The sequence below is a fragment of the Rutidosis leptorrhynchoides genome, chromosome 1, assembly GCF_046630445.1.
Source record: "Rutidosis leptorrhynchoides isolate AG116_Rl617_1_P2 chromosome 1, CSIRO_AGI_Rlap_v1, whole genome shotgun sequence".
Taxonomy (NCBI): Eukaryota; Viridiplantae; Streptophyta; class Magnoliopsida; order Asterales; family Asteraceae; genus Rutidosis; species Rutidosis leptorrhynchoides.
In genome coordinates, this window is record NC_092333.1 from 268224219 (window position 1) to 268239559 (window position 15341).

A 15341-nucleotide genomic window follows, 5' to 3' on the forward strand; every position below is an offset into this window, starting at 1 on the left:
GCTCTTCTCACATTTGATTGACGACATTTTTAATCAGGATTTGGTTTTTAATGTTAACCGTGAGATGAGTTTGGGGGTTGATGATTCCAGTGTTTTTGCGAATGTCCCCTTTGAACCCGATCATACGGTTGTGGGAAAAAATACGTGTTCGGTTGCGTATATGAAGCATTTGAAGGAGGTTCAATCGTCTTTGGAGGGTGGCAGCTTTAAAGCCAATAGAATGAAAAAGATAGGGGACGATGTAGGTGAGGAGAATGATGTGTCTCCACATGCTTTTGGTGATGATATTGTTGATGTCGAAAGCTTTTTCTGTTTCGTCTTAATCAGATGTTAATGTGGTGGTTATGGAAAGACTTAACAAGCTGAAAGGAGTTCGTTTTCTGTTGGTCAAGTGGCATGTAGTAGGAAGGAAAATCATTGGAAAAAGTGTGAAAAAGAGTACCTAATTGCGTGGAGGTTTACCCGTGAACAAAATGTCGAGTTCGAATGTGTAGGCGCCATAAAAAAACAATTATAAAAAAAGAGATTCGAGCCAATTGGAACGTTTTTTTTACCAGACGAGGACAATGATATACTATTGGGATCTTTTGACAAGGAGGTGAAACAAGTTGATATTCGAGTTGGGCATAACTCGGTCCCGATCTCTTTTAGATGTCATGCTTTGGGGTCCTTTGAAGACGATAAGTCTTCTTTTGACTATCAGTCACGGATGGGCAATGCAGCCGGATTTGAGGGGTAAGAAGGCTAACAAGGCAGCGGATAATCTTGGTTTATGAGTCGTTTTGAGCTTTTGGCTTGATGTTGGTTTTTATAGGTCGGGTTTTCCGGTGAAATCGCTTTGTCCATTATTTAGTTTAGTTGCTCAAAATGACTGACAAAATCTCTCGAAATTGATAAAAATGACTCTAAATCACAAAGTGATTAACATTATGCTTTAAAAAATCGAATTTGTCAATATGCTCTTTGATACGTAGTAGTAGTTTTTTTCTTCATGAAAAAAAAAAAAAAAAAAAAAAAAACCCCTACTGGGTACTTCACTTCCATTTATCTTCATTTCTTTTCCTTATTCTCATAAAACTCTGAACACAGCCTGAGTGACCATAAAATAAAAATCTGCAACTCTGCAATCAAAAAAGAAAAGAAAGGCAGGTGAAGAAAGCGATAAATTTGAATGATAACGGCTGTGTGTTATAGCCGTATTATACGGCCGTTTCCTTCAACACAATCATCCAACACCATTGGATTTGTCTGTCAGGCTCAATCTCAACCGTTGGTCATCCAAACTCAGTCTTCCAACACTCTTCCAATTAGACGCTTGATTTTGCTTCGTCATGCTAAAAGTTCATGGAAGGATCGCTCCCTTAAAGGTACACTATCATTATTTATTACTAGTATTTTTTATAGTTATATATTGCTAATTGTATGTATATTATACAAAGGTATGATAAAGCCCTAGTTTTGCAACTAGAACAACAATTGATAATACTTGCCCCCCATACAGAGCACGAATAATCATTTACCAAACAAAATCCAAAAGATTATAATTTGTCTAGTAATTGAAATTAAATTAATTTGGAGTAGTTTGGGCTAATTTACTGTTCATACTAAAATACTAAATTCCGATTCCCATTCCACTAAAATACATACTGCATTCTTCAAATACAATGTTAGTTTGAGTTCTACAATACTACTGTTGTAGGTTATAGAAATGAGCCCACCAAATTGTTTTGTTTTGTTTCCGTTGTAATTACTACTACTATTACGTGTAGATCACGATCGCCCTTTGAGTAAAACCGGAGAAATGGACGCTATACAAGTCACTTACAAGCTACAACAGCTTGGTTGGATTCCTCAACTTATTTTATCAAGGTAAGTTGTGCACTCCATCCATTTCAATAAATAATGTCATACACGTGTATAGATGCACAATGCTGTTATTTTATCTAGGCCCATAAATTTTGTATTGAAGGTGTTATTGGTATGCTACTGTAGTGATGCGGCACGAACAAAGCAGACACTTAAAATCATGCAGGACCAAGTGCGGGCCTTTTTGGAAGCTGAGATACATTTTATTTCAAGCTTTTATTCTGTTGCATCAATGGATGGCCAGACAGCAGATCACCTTCAACAAGCCATCTGTAAATACGCTACAGATGACATAGTTACAGTTATGTGAGTTCTACTTTTTATCGTAATACCTTTTTTAATTTGCATTGTATTTTAAACTATTCTATAGATGTGATTTCGTTGATGATATAGGAAAAGTTTTTAAACTAATTAGTAATTACGCAAGCCAATAACTAGATACTTCAAATCAAACTACTAGATAAAATTTGATAATAAGTCTGCGTGATTGTATCTAGAGAGAATCTCAAGCAAGCCTTTAGAATGTCGGAACCCATATTTGTTGGCTTAAGGTTCAGATGAATAAGATAGTGCAAGTATTTATACCTCCTCTAGCATTTTGTCGATAAATAGCTGGAAGGCTTAGGTGAAACCAAAATCAGATGGTACAGTTAATATATAATTAGGTATATTTGCACAATCAATTACCATGGTTACTATTTAACTTAAAATCATATGTACGTAACAAATAACAATTAAGTAGATTGATGGCCAGAGTTTATTGTTCCTTGAAACACGTTCATGACAAATCACCTGGAACTAGGGATGTCAATCGATTGGATACGATCCATTCCAATCTTTTTGTATGACCCAATGAACTCTATCCGTTAATCAATTAAGTGATCCAATAGATCAATCCATCTATATAAAAATTTACTTTCATCTGGATCAACTTAGTTTAATTTTTTTCTTTCATTTTTATTAGAATTATGAAATCATAGTAGCTATGGATGTAGCTATTTAGTGTCGTTATCTAGTACATCCAGTAATAAATAATGAAGTTATATGTATATGTTATGTATTGTTTTAAAGTATCACATGTAATTGAAACATAAAAGAACACATAAGTAGCTCAGGGTTGCATCTATAATCTAGGTTAGATAAACATACCCATTTAACGCTGTATTCAAGGTTTAATATAAATTATAACTGTGAAAATTGTGAATGTTAAACATCATTCATACATCATCCAATCTAGACATTTAATATTTTACTGTTGTGCATCAACCTTATGGTTCTGCATTTAATATACCGAAGTTGGAGTTATCAACCGCAAGCAAAAGTGTCAAATGTGATCTGTTATACAGCTGCAAGTAGTGGTAGAATTGTTCGTCACACTCTTCTCTAGGAGATCACCATGTGAAACTAATTGTTTAACTAAGGCATTTCGCCTTGTGTAATGAGAGACTTATAAGTCTTGCAACACTGCTTATAAGTTGAACATAATGTCAAGTTTCAAGGGTCATTTCTTAATATGGGTCAAATCTTCCTGGTTGGGATGTGTTCCAATACTTTTTTATGTCCATTTTTTCAAGATCTTTCGTTAAGTATGATAATGCGTAGATAATGCGGCAGTTATATTCTAGATTTGTGAATGAAATGGATAGTGTGTACGTATTTAGCTAAAATTTATTACTCAAAACATAAATTTTTTGATATATTGATAGGGATCGTAATCCGCCTGTCAAACGTTGTTGGATCATGGATCGGAATTCGGATCACGGTCCAGTAAGTTGGATCATTAATAGATCGAATCATGATACTATCCAAATCCAGTAATGACATGCCTAGTTGGAGTGGACCAGTATCTATATACTGAAACAATATATATTGAACCACCTGGATTTGCCATGTGGCATCCGTTTACTAAATCCATAATTAGGTGTTAGATGGAGTGGAATAGTATCTATATATATACTGAAACAATATATATCGAAACACCTGGATTTGCCATGTGGCATCCGCTTACTAAATCCAGTATCTATCCTATATACTGAAACAATGTATATCAAAGCACCTGAATTTGCCGCGTGGCATCCAAGCCTTGCTAAATCTATAAAAGTTTCAAGTTTGTTACCCTTGCTAAATAAATAGTTTGGATAATATTGAGGGAGTTATAGATATTATACCTCTTTTAACACGTTCGGTGAAGTTGATCTTTATAGATTGATAGACCATGAAAGTCTTAATATTGGTTACTTTACTTCTTTCTTTTTCAAATATGAGCATAACTAAATCAGGAAGAGGATAACAAATAAATTAACATAAGATTATGTTGGACTTGGGAAAAACAACCAAATAATTAGATCAAAATAAACCTCTGAAGACTACATGTCGACCTAAACTATAGTTATTATACATGACATATATATCCATGACTATAACTATAACTATGTATCATGCATCGTGTAATTATCTTGAATTTGAACTTAAGGATAACTACAGATATTACTATACATGATAACTACATATTCTATTTTTTTGGAATAACCCATATTATTTAATATGGAAAGTGATCCATAAACCACCAAAAGTTTTCCATGCACCATTAAACCTATTTTAGAAGGTTATGCAGTATAACATTATATTGCATATTTATTGGTGTATGGATAATTTTGGTGGTGTACATTATATTGCATATTTAGTGGTGTATGGATAATTTTGGTGGTGTACAGATCACCAGCTATTTAATATTGATTGGTGTTACGTTTGGGAATAAATGCACCTGTTGCTCTTCACGAGCATTAAGCTAATGTAAAAACACCAAAGGACGTGCGGTTTGGGTTTCCGCCTGAAAGCGCGTGCGTGCGTGGCAAATGAGATTATTCGATGCCAACAACTTGTCTTTCAAAGAAAAAAGACCAAAGGGCTTATGGCCTAGTGGTATTGGAGGAGCTTTTTAACCAAAGAGGTTGGGGGTTCAAGCCCTGTCGTGGGCATATTCTTGAATAAATTCGTATTGGGTATGAGAGTTGTTGTTCAAAAAAAAAAAAAAAAAAAAAAAAAAACAAAGTATAAAACTGTTAACTAATTATTAAATCATTGCATTTATAAAGTTGAACTGCTACACTAATTAACAATCCATAAAACACACATATACTTTAACTAATGTTTATTTTTATAATACCTAAAATAATCCTAATACACTGCCGTGCATGGAACGGGTCTCCCGCCCAATGTATGTGTATATACGGTTCATGTGAAACAGACCTAAACGTACAAAATTTAACACATCACATGGAAATGATGTGTGGTCCTTTGTGCGTGAGATAATGATGCACAAATTGTCACGTGTCACTTCTATATGTTATCTTTGTTGAATGTAATTTGCTTTAAATCATGTAATTTTAAGTTCTCGCAGTCCTGGATCTTTTCTGGATCTTTGTGTGGATCTTGTTTTAAATCTTCTTTTCTGAAACTAGAAAGATTATTGAAGAAAAGAACTATTGAACACATAAAAGTAGGCGAAGTAAAGAAATGGGATTGTAGATATATTTAACCTGTTAGGTTAGACTTGCATACAGCATATTAGAAGACTCATATCTTGACAGGCAACCTGTAGAATCGTAGGTAATATAGAAAGATTAGTTTTGAATATCAAGCATAACAAAACAACATGTTTTGAAGTGATATATGTGAAAAAGAGCATGTGTTGGGCTTGTGCATATTTACAGAGTTTTTTTTGGCACGTTCAATTATATTTATCTTCGACGAAAAAGGATCCCGAAATCCTTTTTAACTACTTTCTACTAATAAATGCAATCCATATAAATAGACCACATAATGAGTTATTTCAAGTGCTTGAATAGTTGAATATGGAAGCAGTAAAAGCCAGTCTGTGGCTTCCTAATCTCGTTGTATCACCCTTTCTATGTGTAGATTATGTAGTATGGATAATATGTGTGTTTTTTTGCCAGGCCTGTTGTTTCTTTTTGACTGAACTAATACACTACCATCTTTGATGCCCTTTTTACATAATGTATCCCGGCTTATTTGTCTTTACAATCATGTAAAATGTAGACGGTTTAGAACCATGTGAACATGGAAGTGTCAAATGCAAATCCAAGTGTATAGAACCTAATTTGATATCCATATCACGTATCATACGAGAGTCCTTTGAGTTTGAACATGGAAGTTTTTAACTCGAAACTCAGATTATTGTGATATGAGTTTATGGCAGATGAATATAATAATGACATTTATATGCTAAAGAAGATACTGTGGATATACAATATGTGAGTGTTGAGAGTTATGGGTTATACTGCATGCAGGTGTATGGGACACAATAGAGGTTGGGAGGAGGCAGCCTCCACATTTTCCGGTACCCCCGTTGAACTCAAGACGTGCAATGCTGCGTTGCTCGAAGCTGCCGGCAAATCATGGGAAGAGGTTATCTATTTTCACATTGCCGTTGTGTTTTGTTGATCTTTGGATATATATGATATGACTATTTTTAATAGCTATTACTTTCTGTTATAAATGTAATCTCATCAAAAAGGTCAATGGTCCCGCAACCCTAACCAGCCTATGCCAGTCTCAAGCAGTGTTACAGAACTCGGAATTACTCGGCAAGTATTCGACGAGTACTTGTTTTTTGCAACACGGCGAGTACTAGGTCAAAACTCAGGATTACTAAGGAAATCGGTCTAAAAGTCGGGATTACTAGGGAAATCGGTCAAACTTGGTCAACAGTACTCCGAGTACTTCCTAACAACATGTTAGGCATAGAAGGTTAACAATCCTAACAACATGTTAACAAACTTGGTCAAAATGGGTCTGTGAGAATTAGTGTTTTAATGCATGAAGGTTTACCATGTCTTGAGAAGACTATCACGTCATAACTGGTGACCTTGAATCAAGTTAACAATCCTAACAACATGTTTAGGCACAGACCTAAATTGGGTGATCTTGACTTTCTTGTTTTGGAAGATCATGTTGCAGAATTTCAGTTTCCGTTATTATGCAATGGATAATTTGTTCAATCGTGGTCTAATGTAATCTTTATATCGTAGGCATTTTTGTTGGCGGGAATTGGTGGTTGGAAGATGCAGCAATTAGTCAAGCCAAATACTTGATCTTAGAAATTATAAACTTTTTGTTAATTGTACCATATTTGCTCCGAATATATAAGACCTTTTGGTCAATATTTCGTGATAAATTGATTTCAAAATTTCTGTTGATTTTTCGCAGCTCATCAGAGTACATTGAAGTTTTGAAAGTTTTGAATGACATACATGTAATCAGTATGGGGATGATTCTCACACACACTTTTTTGATCCTCACACACCAATTTAAAGAAATGAAGTATTATTAGAAGAGTAAAAGGTTAAAATAGGTGTGTGAGGATCAAAAAAGGGTGTGTTAGAATCATCCCTCCGTATGTATACACTTGAAATAAAAAATATATATAATATATACAAAGATTTATTTAGTATAGATATAGATATAATATATCTAAGCTGTTTTCTATTCATGAATGGTTAAACGTTTAAACCATGTTTTTTAAAGTTGTGATGAAAGAATATTTAATTTGTTTACGGTATGTTTGGGCCGTTTGGCAATGAAATTTATAAGTTTAAAAGCTGTTTTCTAGTAAAATCCTAAACCTCTTGTTTTGTTTGACACATTAAATAAAATGTTAGGAGGTTGTAGAAAGAAAGATAAAGTCCAAAAAGAAGCTTGTTGAAGTATCTTCTTAGTTCTACCTTCATGTTATAATTATAATAATGTTATAAAATATGTTATAAAATATCTAGATTGGATGTTAATTTTATTATTATTATATTTCTTGCATAGTAATATTTTATACTATAAATAGACATGTATGTTAACCATTTAAGGTGTACCATTTCTCTTGAAATATCAATATCAATATTTCTTCTCTCCTTCTTCTCTCTTTTTCTCTCTTTGTTCTTATAACCATTAAAGGTAGTTATAAGCCTACTGAATTATAACACGTTATCAGCACGAAAAGCTTAGTGTAATTAAAAGATATCTCAAACGATCACGAATCACTAATCAAGGTATGAAATTATTAATAATTTTCAGACTCGAATATATCAAATTTTGGACTACTAACATTTATATTTATGTTATTTAAGTTATATATGGTCGGTTATACCACCTGAATTATATTTCTGTAATCTAACTTTTACTAACTTCACTAACATTTATATTTATGTTATTTAAGTTATATATGGTCGGTTATACCACCTGAATTATATTTTCTGTAATCTAACTCTTATTAACTTCACTAACATTTATATTTATGTTAATAAGACCTCATGATTGTACGCAACACGTCATTTGACAACACGGTACTTTATGTACGCAACACGTCATTTGACAACACGGTACCATGGGTCGAGATTAATTCCGATCAATACGAATACGACGGGGTCTTTATATGTTATCTAACATTTATGATTACTTATGCAATTAATCATTATTTATTTCATGCATACTAATGTTTATTCTTAAATTTATAATTTTAAAAGTTAAAATAAAAAAATAGTTTGTATTTTTATTAAAAGTAAATCTTAAAAGTTAAAATAAGAAAAAGTAGTTTGTACTTTTATTAAAAGTAAATCTTAAAAGTTAAAATAAAAAAATAGTTTGTATTTTTATTAAAAGTAAATCTTAAAAGTTAAAATAAGAAAAAGTAGTTTGTACTTTTATTAAAAGTAAATCTTAAAAGTTAAAATACAAAAAGTAGTTTGTATTTTTATTAAAAGTAAATTTTAAAAGTTAAAATAAGAAAAAGTAGTTTGTATTTTTATTAAAAGTATATCTTAAAAGTTAAAGTAAGAAAAAAAAAAGGGATGGTAAAATGGAATAGTTTTTTTGTCAAAAATGAAGTATTGAAAATGAAGTGGTCTCCTTCTATAACTAAAAAAATATATATACTTTTATCAAATGAATTTTTTTGTGGCCGACAATTTCAAACACGAGTCCGTGTTTAGTTTATCAAGAATATCTCTTGCTTTGGTGAAAGGTCACGATCACGATATCAGGTGTTGTGAAAGAATTAAAAAATTGGTCAAGTGGCCTTTTAAAAACTAGAAAAAAAATTTAAACAAAAAGTTTTTTTTATATATTTATAATTTACGGGTAACGTAAAAAAAAGGAAGTTTTTTTTAAAAAAAAACAAAGAAAGTGTTTAAATGAGTTTTACAGAAAGGGGGAAAGCAAAGTAAAAAAAAAAAACTTTTTTCCAAACAAAGTTAAATGAAAGTAGGACTTAATACAAGAAAAAAGTAAACATCTCCTAGACGTGATAAAATCTATCAATGATAAGTATTAGACTTGATGAGCTAAATGTGACAAAAATGTTTCAACATGTCTTATGTTAATTTTCTAAAATAAGTTATTATTATTCCGAGTTTAACACATATACATATGTTAATTAAAAACAACCTTTTTGTTCTTATGTAGTGTTGGGTTGCAATTTTGGTTGTATGCCATAATTCCATCCAGTAGAGTGACAATAGAAAACTTTTGATGATAATCAATAAAAATTTTTTTTCCAAACTTGTCAAATGTTTTGTTAAAAACGTGACCGTTGAAAAAAGGAGGTTGAATAATAAAACTTAAAAAACAAATTATTTTTTTTAAGAGTGTGCATCAAAATGGCCCGTTTAATAATGGGGAGTAAAAATATAGTCAAATTGTTTCAACGAACAAGGGTTCAATTGGATGTCTCTTAAAAAAAATCCGCGGGTACGGGTGATGGATCCAATGGATCCGCATCCACGACCCGCGGGTGCTATCCCTAATTGTGACGAGTACAAATCAACTAAAAGTCTAAAAGATAAATGCTCTTATAGGGACCAAATGTTCACAATAATTGCCTAAGCTAGATATGAAACAAATAGTTCATTAAAAAAAAAAAGGTCGTTGTGCGTTTTCGAGATGATAGCCGAAATACACTTACAAAAGTAGGTCAGCCGTCAATTCTTTATGGCCATATCAACGTAGATCAACAAAATCATTTATGGTTTTGATAAAAGATTAATTAAAAATTTAATATTTTTTTTTTTTGGATTCTCGGTAACAAAAGCAAAGGTTGTTTTTGGTTGCCACAACAAACAAGACAGAGGTTGTTGACATTTGTTGTTAAACATGGCACAGGTGAACAATAACAATAGATTATTGTTTTTGAAAAGAATAATGATGCGTTAATTTAATTGTATAAAATAAAATTAAAGAAAATGATTTTCATTGATGACTATGAACAAACGCAAACAAAGTGTTTGTGGTATTTGGTGATTAAAAAAAAGTGCATCTAAAGCTTCTACTGAAAATAATATGCATCTAAAGCTTCTACTGAAAATTAATGTGCAAGGTACAACATATAACTATATGGTCAAATTCATTTGAGCCTTCGGAGTCACAAGTATATGATGTATATATATTACTCAATTAACAAAATAGTAAATCGAAATTAATTCATATGAATAGTAAAACGAAATTAATTAATTTACTATTCACATAAAAAAGCGCATATGATGAAAAGCGCATCGCATATGATAAGCGCATATGATAAAAAGCGAATATGATGAAAAGCACAGCGCATATGATGAAAAGCGCATATGATTAAAAGCGCATATGGTGAAAAACACAGCGCATATGATTAAAGGCGTATATGGTGAAAAGGATATATGATAAAAAAGGCACATATGGTGATTAATGAAAAGTATATTGTGAAAAAGAATCACAAATGTTTCTTGAAAGAATTCAAGGTAAGATATATGAACCAATTCATCCATCATGTGAACCATTTTGATATTTCATGGTTCTAATAGACGCATCTAGCGGATGGTCTCATATTTGTATGTTATCGAGCCGTAATATGGCATTTGCAAAGTTTCTTGCACAAATTATTAAATTGAGAACACATTATTCTGATTACACCATTAAAAGGATGAGACTTGATAATGCTGGTGAGTTAACATCTCAAGCATTTAATGATCATTATATATCTACAGGGATTGTTGTTGAACATCCAGTTGCTCATGTGCATACACAAAATTGGTTTAGCTGAATCAATAGATAAACGCTTGCAGCTAATAACTAGACAATTGATAATGAGTACAAATCTCTCAATATTTATATGTGGACATGTAAATTTACATGCTGCGACATTAATTCGCATTATACCATGTGGAAGTCATAAATATTTTCACTTAATACTTGATTTTGGCCAAGAGCCAAATATTTTTCACCTTAGAACATTGGTTGTGCAGTGTATGTTCCAATTGTATCACCACAAAACAATAAAATGGTTCTTCAAAGAAAGATGGTAATATATTTTGGATATAAAACATCTTCAATCATAAGATATATTGAACCCATGATGGGTGATGTTTTTACAGCACGTTTTGCTGATTGTCATTTTAATAAAACATTGTTCCCTAGATTAGGGGGAGAAATAAAAATAAAAAATAAAATGATGCTTCATGATGTGAACATCAATTAAGGTATATTGAACTCGCACAAAAGAATGTGAAACGAAAGTTCAAAAATAATGCATATGCAAGAACTTGCAAATTAATTACTTTATGCATTCACAGATAAAAAAAAAGTGACCAAATCATATATACCAGCTATATATGCTCCAGCTCGAACTGAAATTCCAAAAGCTGGCAATAATGTCACTGTTGAGTCTTTGCCACGCATCAAACGTGGAAGATCAATTGGTTCCGAAGATAAAAATCCTCGAAAAAGAAAATCAGCTGATAATGAGGTAAAAGAAAGTGTTCAAGAAGAACCACAAATCAATATTCCTTCTGCAGAGGATATTGATAAATGTAAATACTAAAATTGCGATAAAATTATGCAATATTATGGAACCAAAATGAAATTAAAATCTCTATGAGATATTTTCATATAATGTTACAATGACATCATGAATAAAGATGATGATCTGAAACTAAAATCTGTCATTGAATATACAAAGTGGACATGATTGAGCTCAATGGAAAGGAGCAAGACGAGCTAAATTAGAATCGCTCGATAAAAGAAAAGTTTTCGGATCAATCGTTATCACTTTTAAAGATGTGAAACATATGGGATATAAATGAATTTTTATCCGAAAAGAAATGTGCAAATGAAGTTACAAGGCAAAACTAGACTTGTAACTCAATATTTCCCACAAAGACCAGAAATGAATTATGAAGAAAACTTATCCTTATGTAGTGAATACAATTACTTATTAGATACTTAATCAACCTGGTAGTTACTTAAATGCATCTCATGGATGTTGTTACTACTTATCTATGTGAATCACTTGATAGTGATATATATATATGAATATATCTGAAGGGTTTAAGGTATCATAAGTATCTAATGCAAAACTCAAATAAATGTATTCCATTGAATCACAAAGATTTTTATATGGATTGATACAATAGTATAACCGATTAAATGACTACTTGAAAAAAAAGGGGTATACATATAAACTTATTTTGCACGTATGTTTTATAAAAACAATGTTCGGATATGTGATCGTAGTTGTTTATGTCAATGTTCTTAACATCATATGAACGAATAAAGAGATCTATGAAATCATTCAACTTCTAAAGAATTATTTTGAAATGAAAGATCATGAAAATCTTAACAGATCGGAAGTTCCATATTTTAGTGCAATTGAGGTTCTTATGTATCTTATAGATTGTACAAGAGCTGACATTTCTCTTTGTAACAACCCAAACCAAACCACGACAATTCCCGTTAAATTTTACAACAAAAAAAAAATTTCTGGTGCAGTTCATCCGCGCGGCGCGCCAGGTGGGCGCGCGGCGCGCCAAATCACCTGGACAGCCCGCTGTCCCCGGAAGTCAATTTAACGAAAATGTTTGACTAGTTCCCGACACATTTAGCCAAAACGATTTTAACCGTACATTAATATATGTAAAACTAGCACATAACTAAGGTTTGAGCGAGTTTTACAAAGTGGGGCCCACACGTGCCCAAATTACCCCTTAAGTATAAAAATACAATTTTAAACCATAAGACTCTTAATACAAAACAAAGCCGAGCATGGCGATTGGGGATACACTACCCAATCCTAATAAATCCAAAAGCAAGCCTTCTACGCAAACTATGCAATTCCTCAAATCCTCGCGCTTACCCGAGCCACCATCCGCATGCAATCTATAAAAAGAGTCAACAACGAGAGGGTAAGCTAACGCTTAGTGAATGATAATATACTACATACATATATATGTATAAAATGAATACGCCACACAAACAAATACCGCATACCGTAGCATCCAAATATAAAGCAACTACACTAAGCATACCGTACAATCTCTAAGCATCAAGCTAAAGGTACAACAACAAATATGAGTCCACCAACGACAAAGTGAACATCTCCAAATGGCTACACCCGGAGGGTTAGCTACAACACAACAATACATTAATATATATAACAATATAAACGAACAAGGTTAACACCTTAACCCAATACCGAGAACCAAATGCCACAATGAAGATTGGCCGAACTACACGAGCCTTAGTAATCCGAAACCACACGAGATTACTATCTTCACAACATCGAGGTTGGCCGAACTACACGAGCCTTAGTAATCCGAAACCACACGAGATTACTACCTCAATAGGATGACCGAACTACACGAGTCACCATGAATCCGAACTACACGAGATTCATTTGATAAGATGACCGAAACCACACGCGTCATCGTGAATCCGAAACCACACGCGATTCACTTCTCCAACTCAAACCCACGGTCACGGGATTATATAATCCACCACATCGGGGCCACAACATCCAAATCACAATCACGTGTGATAATGTACACACGAACGTGTACTTCGCCAAAGATGGTCAACCAAAACGCACAACCGTGCCAATTGGACTTATACAAAAGTCCATCAAGTCCACCTACATGTGAAGTGAGCTCTATAGCCGAGAATCACTTCACCCGACCCGCACCCATCCTACACATACATATGTACATAGGATAATATCACTCACCTTGAAGTCTTGAAGAAAGCTTCCAAGTAATCCGCAACTCGCCAATGGAAAATACCTATTCCATTATCACAATTACAACAATACAATTAGGATGGATTTACAAACCAACCCAATTCAACACTTAGTGCAATTTCGACCCAATTGCACTTCCAAGCACAAACCGTGCCCGAACTAACCAATAATCACTAACACAAATGAGAATGGTCCTAATAAGCCAATTAAACCCGAACTCAAGTGTCAAACACGTGTCATACCCATTTAGACACTTAAACCCTAATTTTGACCCATAAAGGTCAAAATCTCGTCCTTTATAAGTTTTGACACCAAAACACATTTAACACGGTTTAATATTCCAACTTAATCCATTTTAAGTTCATAAACCTCATTAAGTCACCAAATGGGTCATAATCACCACCAAACCCTAATTTGACCCAAAGTCAAAGTTAGTCAATCAAATAACCCTAAATAGGTTTCAACACTTCCATAATCACTAATCCAAGTGATTAAACTCATAATCAAAGCCTAATCAAGGCCAAACCGTCATCCAACCCAAAACCCGCCAAGTGACAAGAATAACTAGTCACCATAAACCCAGTTCATCACCTAAGTGGGTTACTCAACAAATTAACTCAAAACCCTAAATTGAATATCAAGTCACAAGAATGAAATTCGGAGTTTGAGCTTACCAATACTATCACCGTGTAGCCGAGAACGAAGGGAACAACTTTAAAACCCGAGACTTTGAACGATTCGAGCTTCTTCCTCACCAAAACCTCCAATCTCTCTCTAAACTCTTACTCTCTCTCAAAAATGGATGAAGATGATGAGTGGATGTGAATGGGATCCAAAACTGATCCAAACTAGCTCATAAGCCTCACAAATCCGGCCTCAAGTGAAATTACCCATTTGCCCTTCATTTAAACCAATTAAGAAAACAAGGGATTCTGTCAGCAGCAAACGGCGCGGCGCGCCGAATCCCCGCGCGGCGCGCGACCTAACTGAAACAGATTCTTTTGCATTTTAAACTTTATATAAATAATCCGCGAAACCCAATCCCAAACGTCTTAATACACAAACAAGCAAGATAAATATTCGGGTCTTACAACTCTCCCCCACTTAAACTCGATCACGTCCTCGTGATCCTCATCACTTAACCAAGTGGACCTCACCCTACGGTCCTCGACATAAGTCCCAATCCGACTTTCCTAAGCAATTCCTTCCCAACGAATCGCCTTCCACAACTAAATCGTCACCCGCGATTTATTCAAATCACCATCCGAGCACTAAAACCATGCTCATTCCCTAACATCGGGAAAACTCAACCAATCTCATACCGAGATATCAATCCCTTAGCGTACTATTACCGAGTACAACGCTAAAAGCAACCAAGTCTCAACCTAAGGTCAACAACCAGAAACGATGAAGAACGAACCAAACG

General features: G+C 33.5%; 1 protein-coding gene across 3 annotated transcripts; it reads left to right on the top strand.

Moving 5' to 3' along the window:
- Nucleotides 1-1058: 1058 nt before the first annotated feature.
- LOC139869379 (uncharacterized protein At3g52155, chloroplastic) lies at nucleotides 1059-7085 on the top strand. Of its 3 annotated transcripts, none has more exons than XM_071857700.1 (5): nucleotides 1059-1367; nucleotides 1770-1869; nucleotides 1948-2172; nucleotides 6177-6294; nucleotides 6918-7085. In XM_071857700.1, the coding sequence occupies exons 1-5, from the start codon at nucleotides 1172-1174 to the stop codon at nucleotides 6978-6980; spliced, it is 702 nt and encodes a 233-aa protein (XP_071713801.1). In that variant the 5' UTR covers nucleotides 1059-1171; the 3' UTR covers nucleotides 6981-7085. The 3 variants fall into 3 exon arrangements, with proteins under 3 accessions (XP_071713801.1, XP_071713808.1, XP_071713815.1); XM_071857707.1 differs by having other exon boundaries at nucleotides 1993-2172; XM_071857714.1 differs by lacking the exon at nucleotides 6918-7085 and having other exon boundaries at nucleotides 1948-2167.
- The last annotated feature ends 8256 nt before the right edge of the window (nucleotides 7086-15341 follow it).

What these genes read in the sequence shown, in the direction of transcription:
- LOC139869379 (XM_071857700.1), top strand. Translation starts at nt 1,172, where the DNA reads ATGATAACGGCTGTGTGTTATAGCCGTATTATACGGCCGTTTCCTTCA. An exon ending in GAAGGATCGCTCCCTTAAAG is followed by an intron (nt 1,368 to 1,769) that starts GTACACTATCAT and finishes TATTACGTGTAG; the next exon opens with ATCACGATCGCCCTTTGAGT. An exon ending in GATGACATAGTTACAGTTAT is followed by an intron (nt 2,173 to 6,176) that starts GTGAGTTCTACT and finishes TACTGCATGCAG; the next exon opens with GTGTATGGGACACAATAGAG.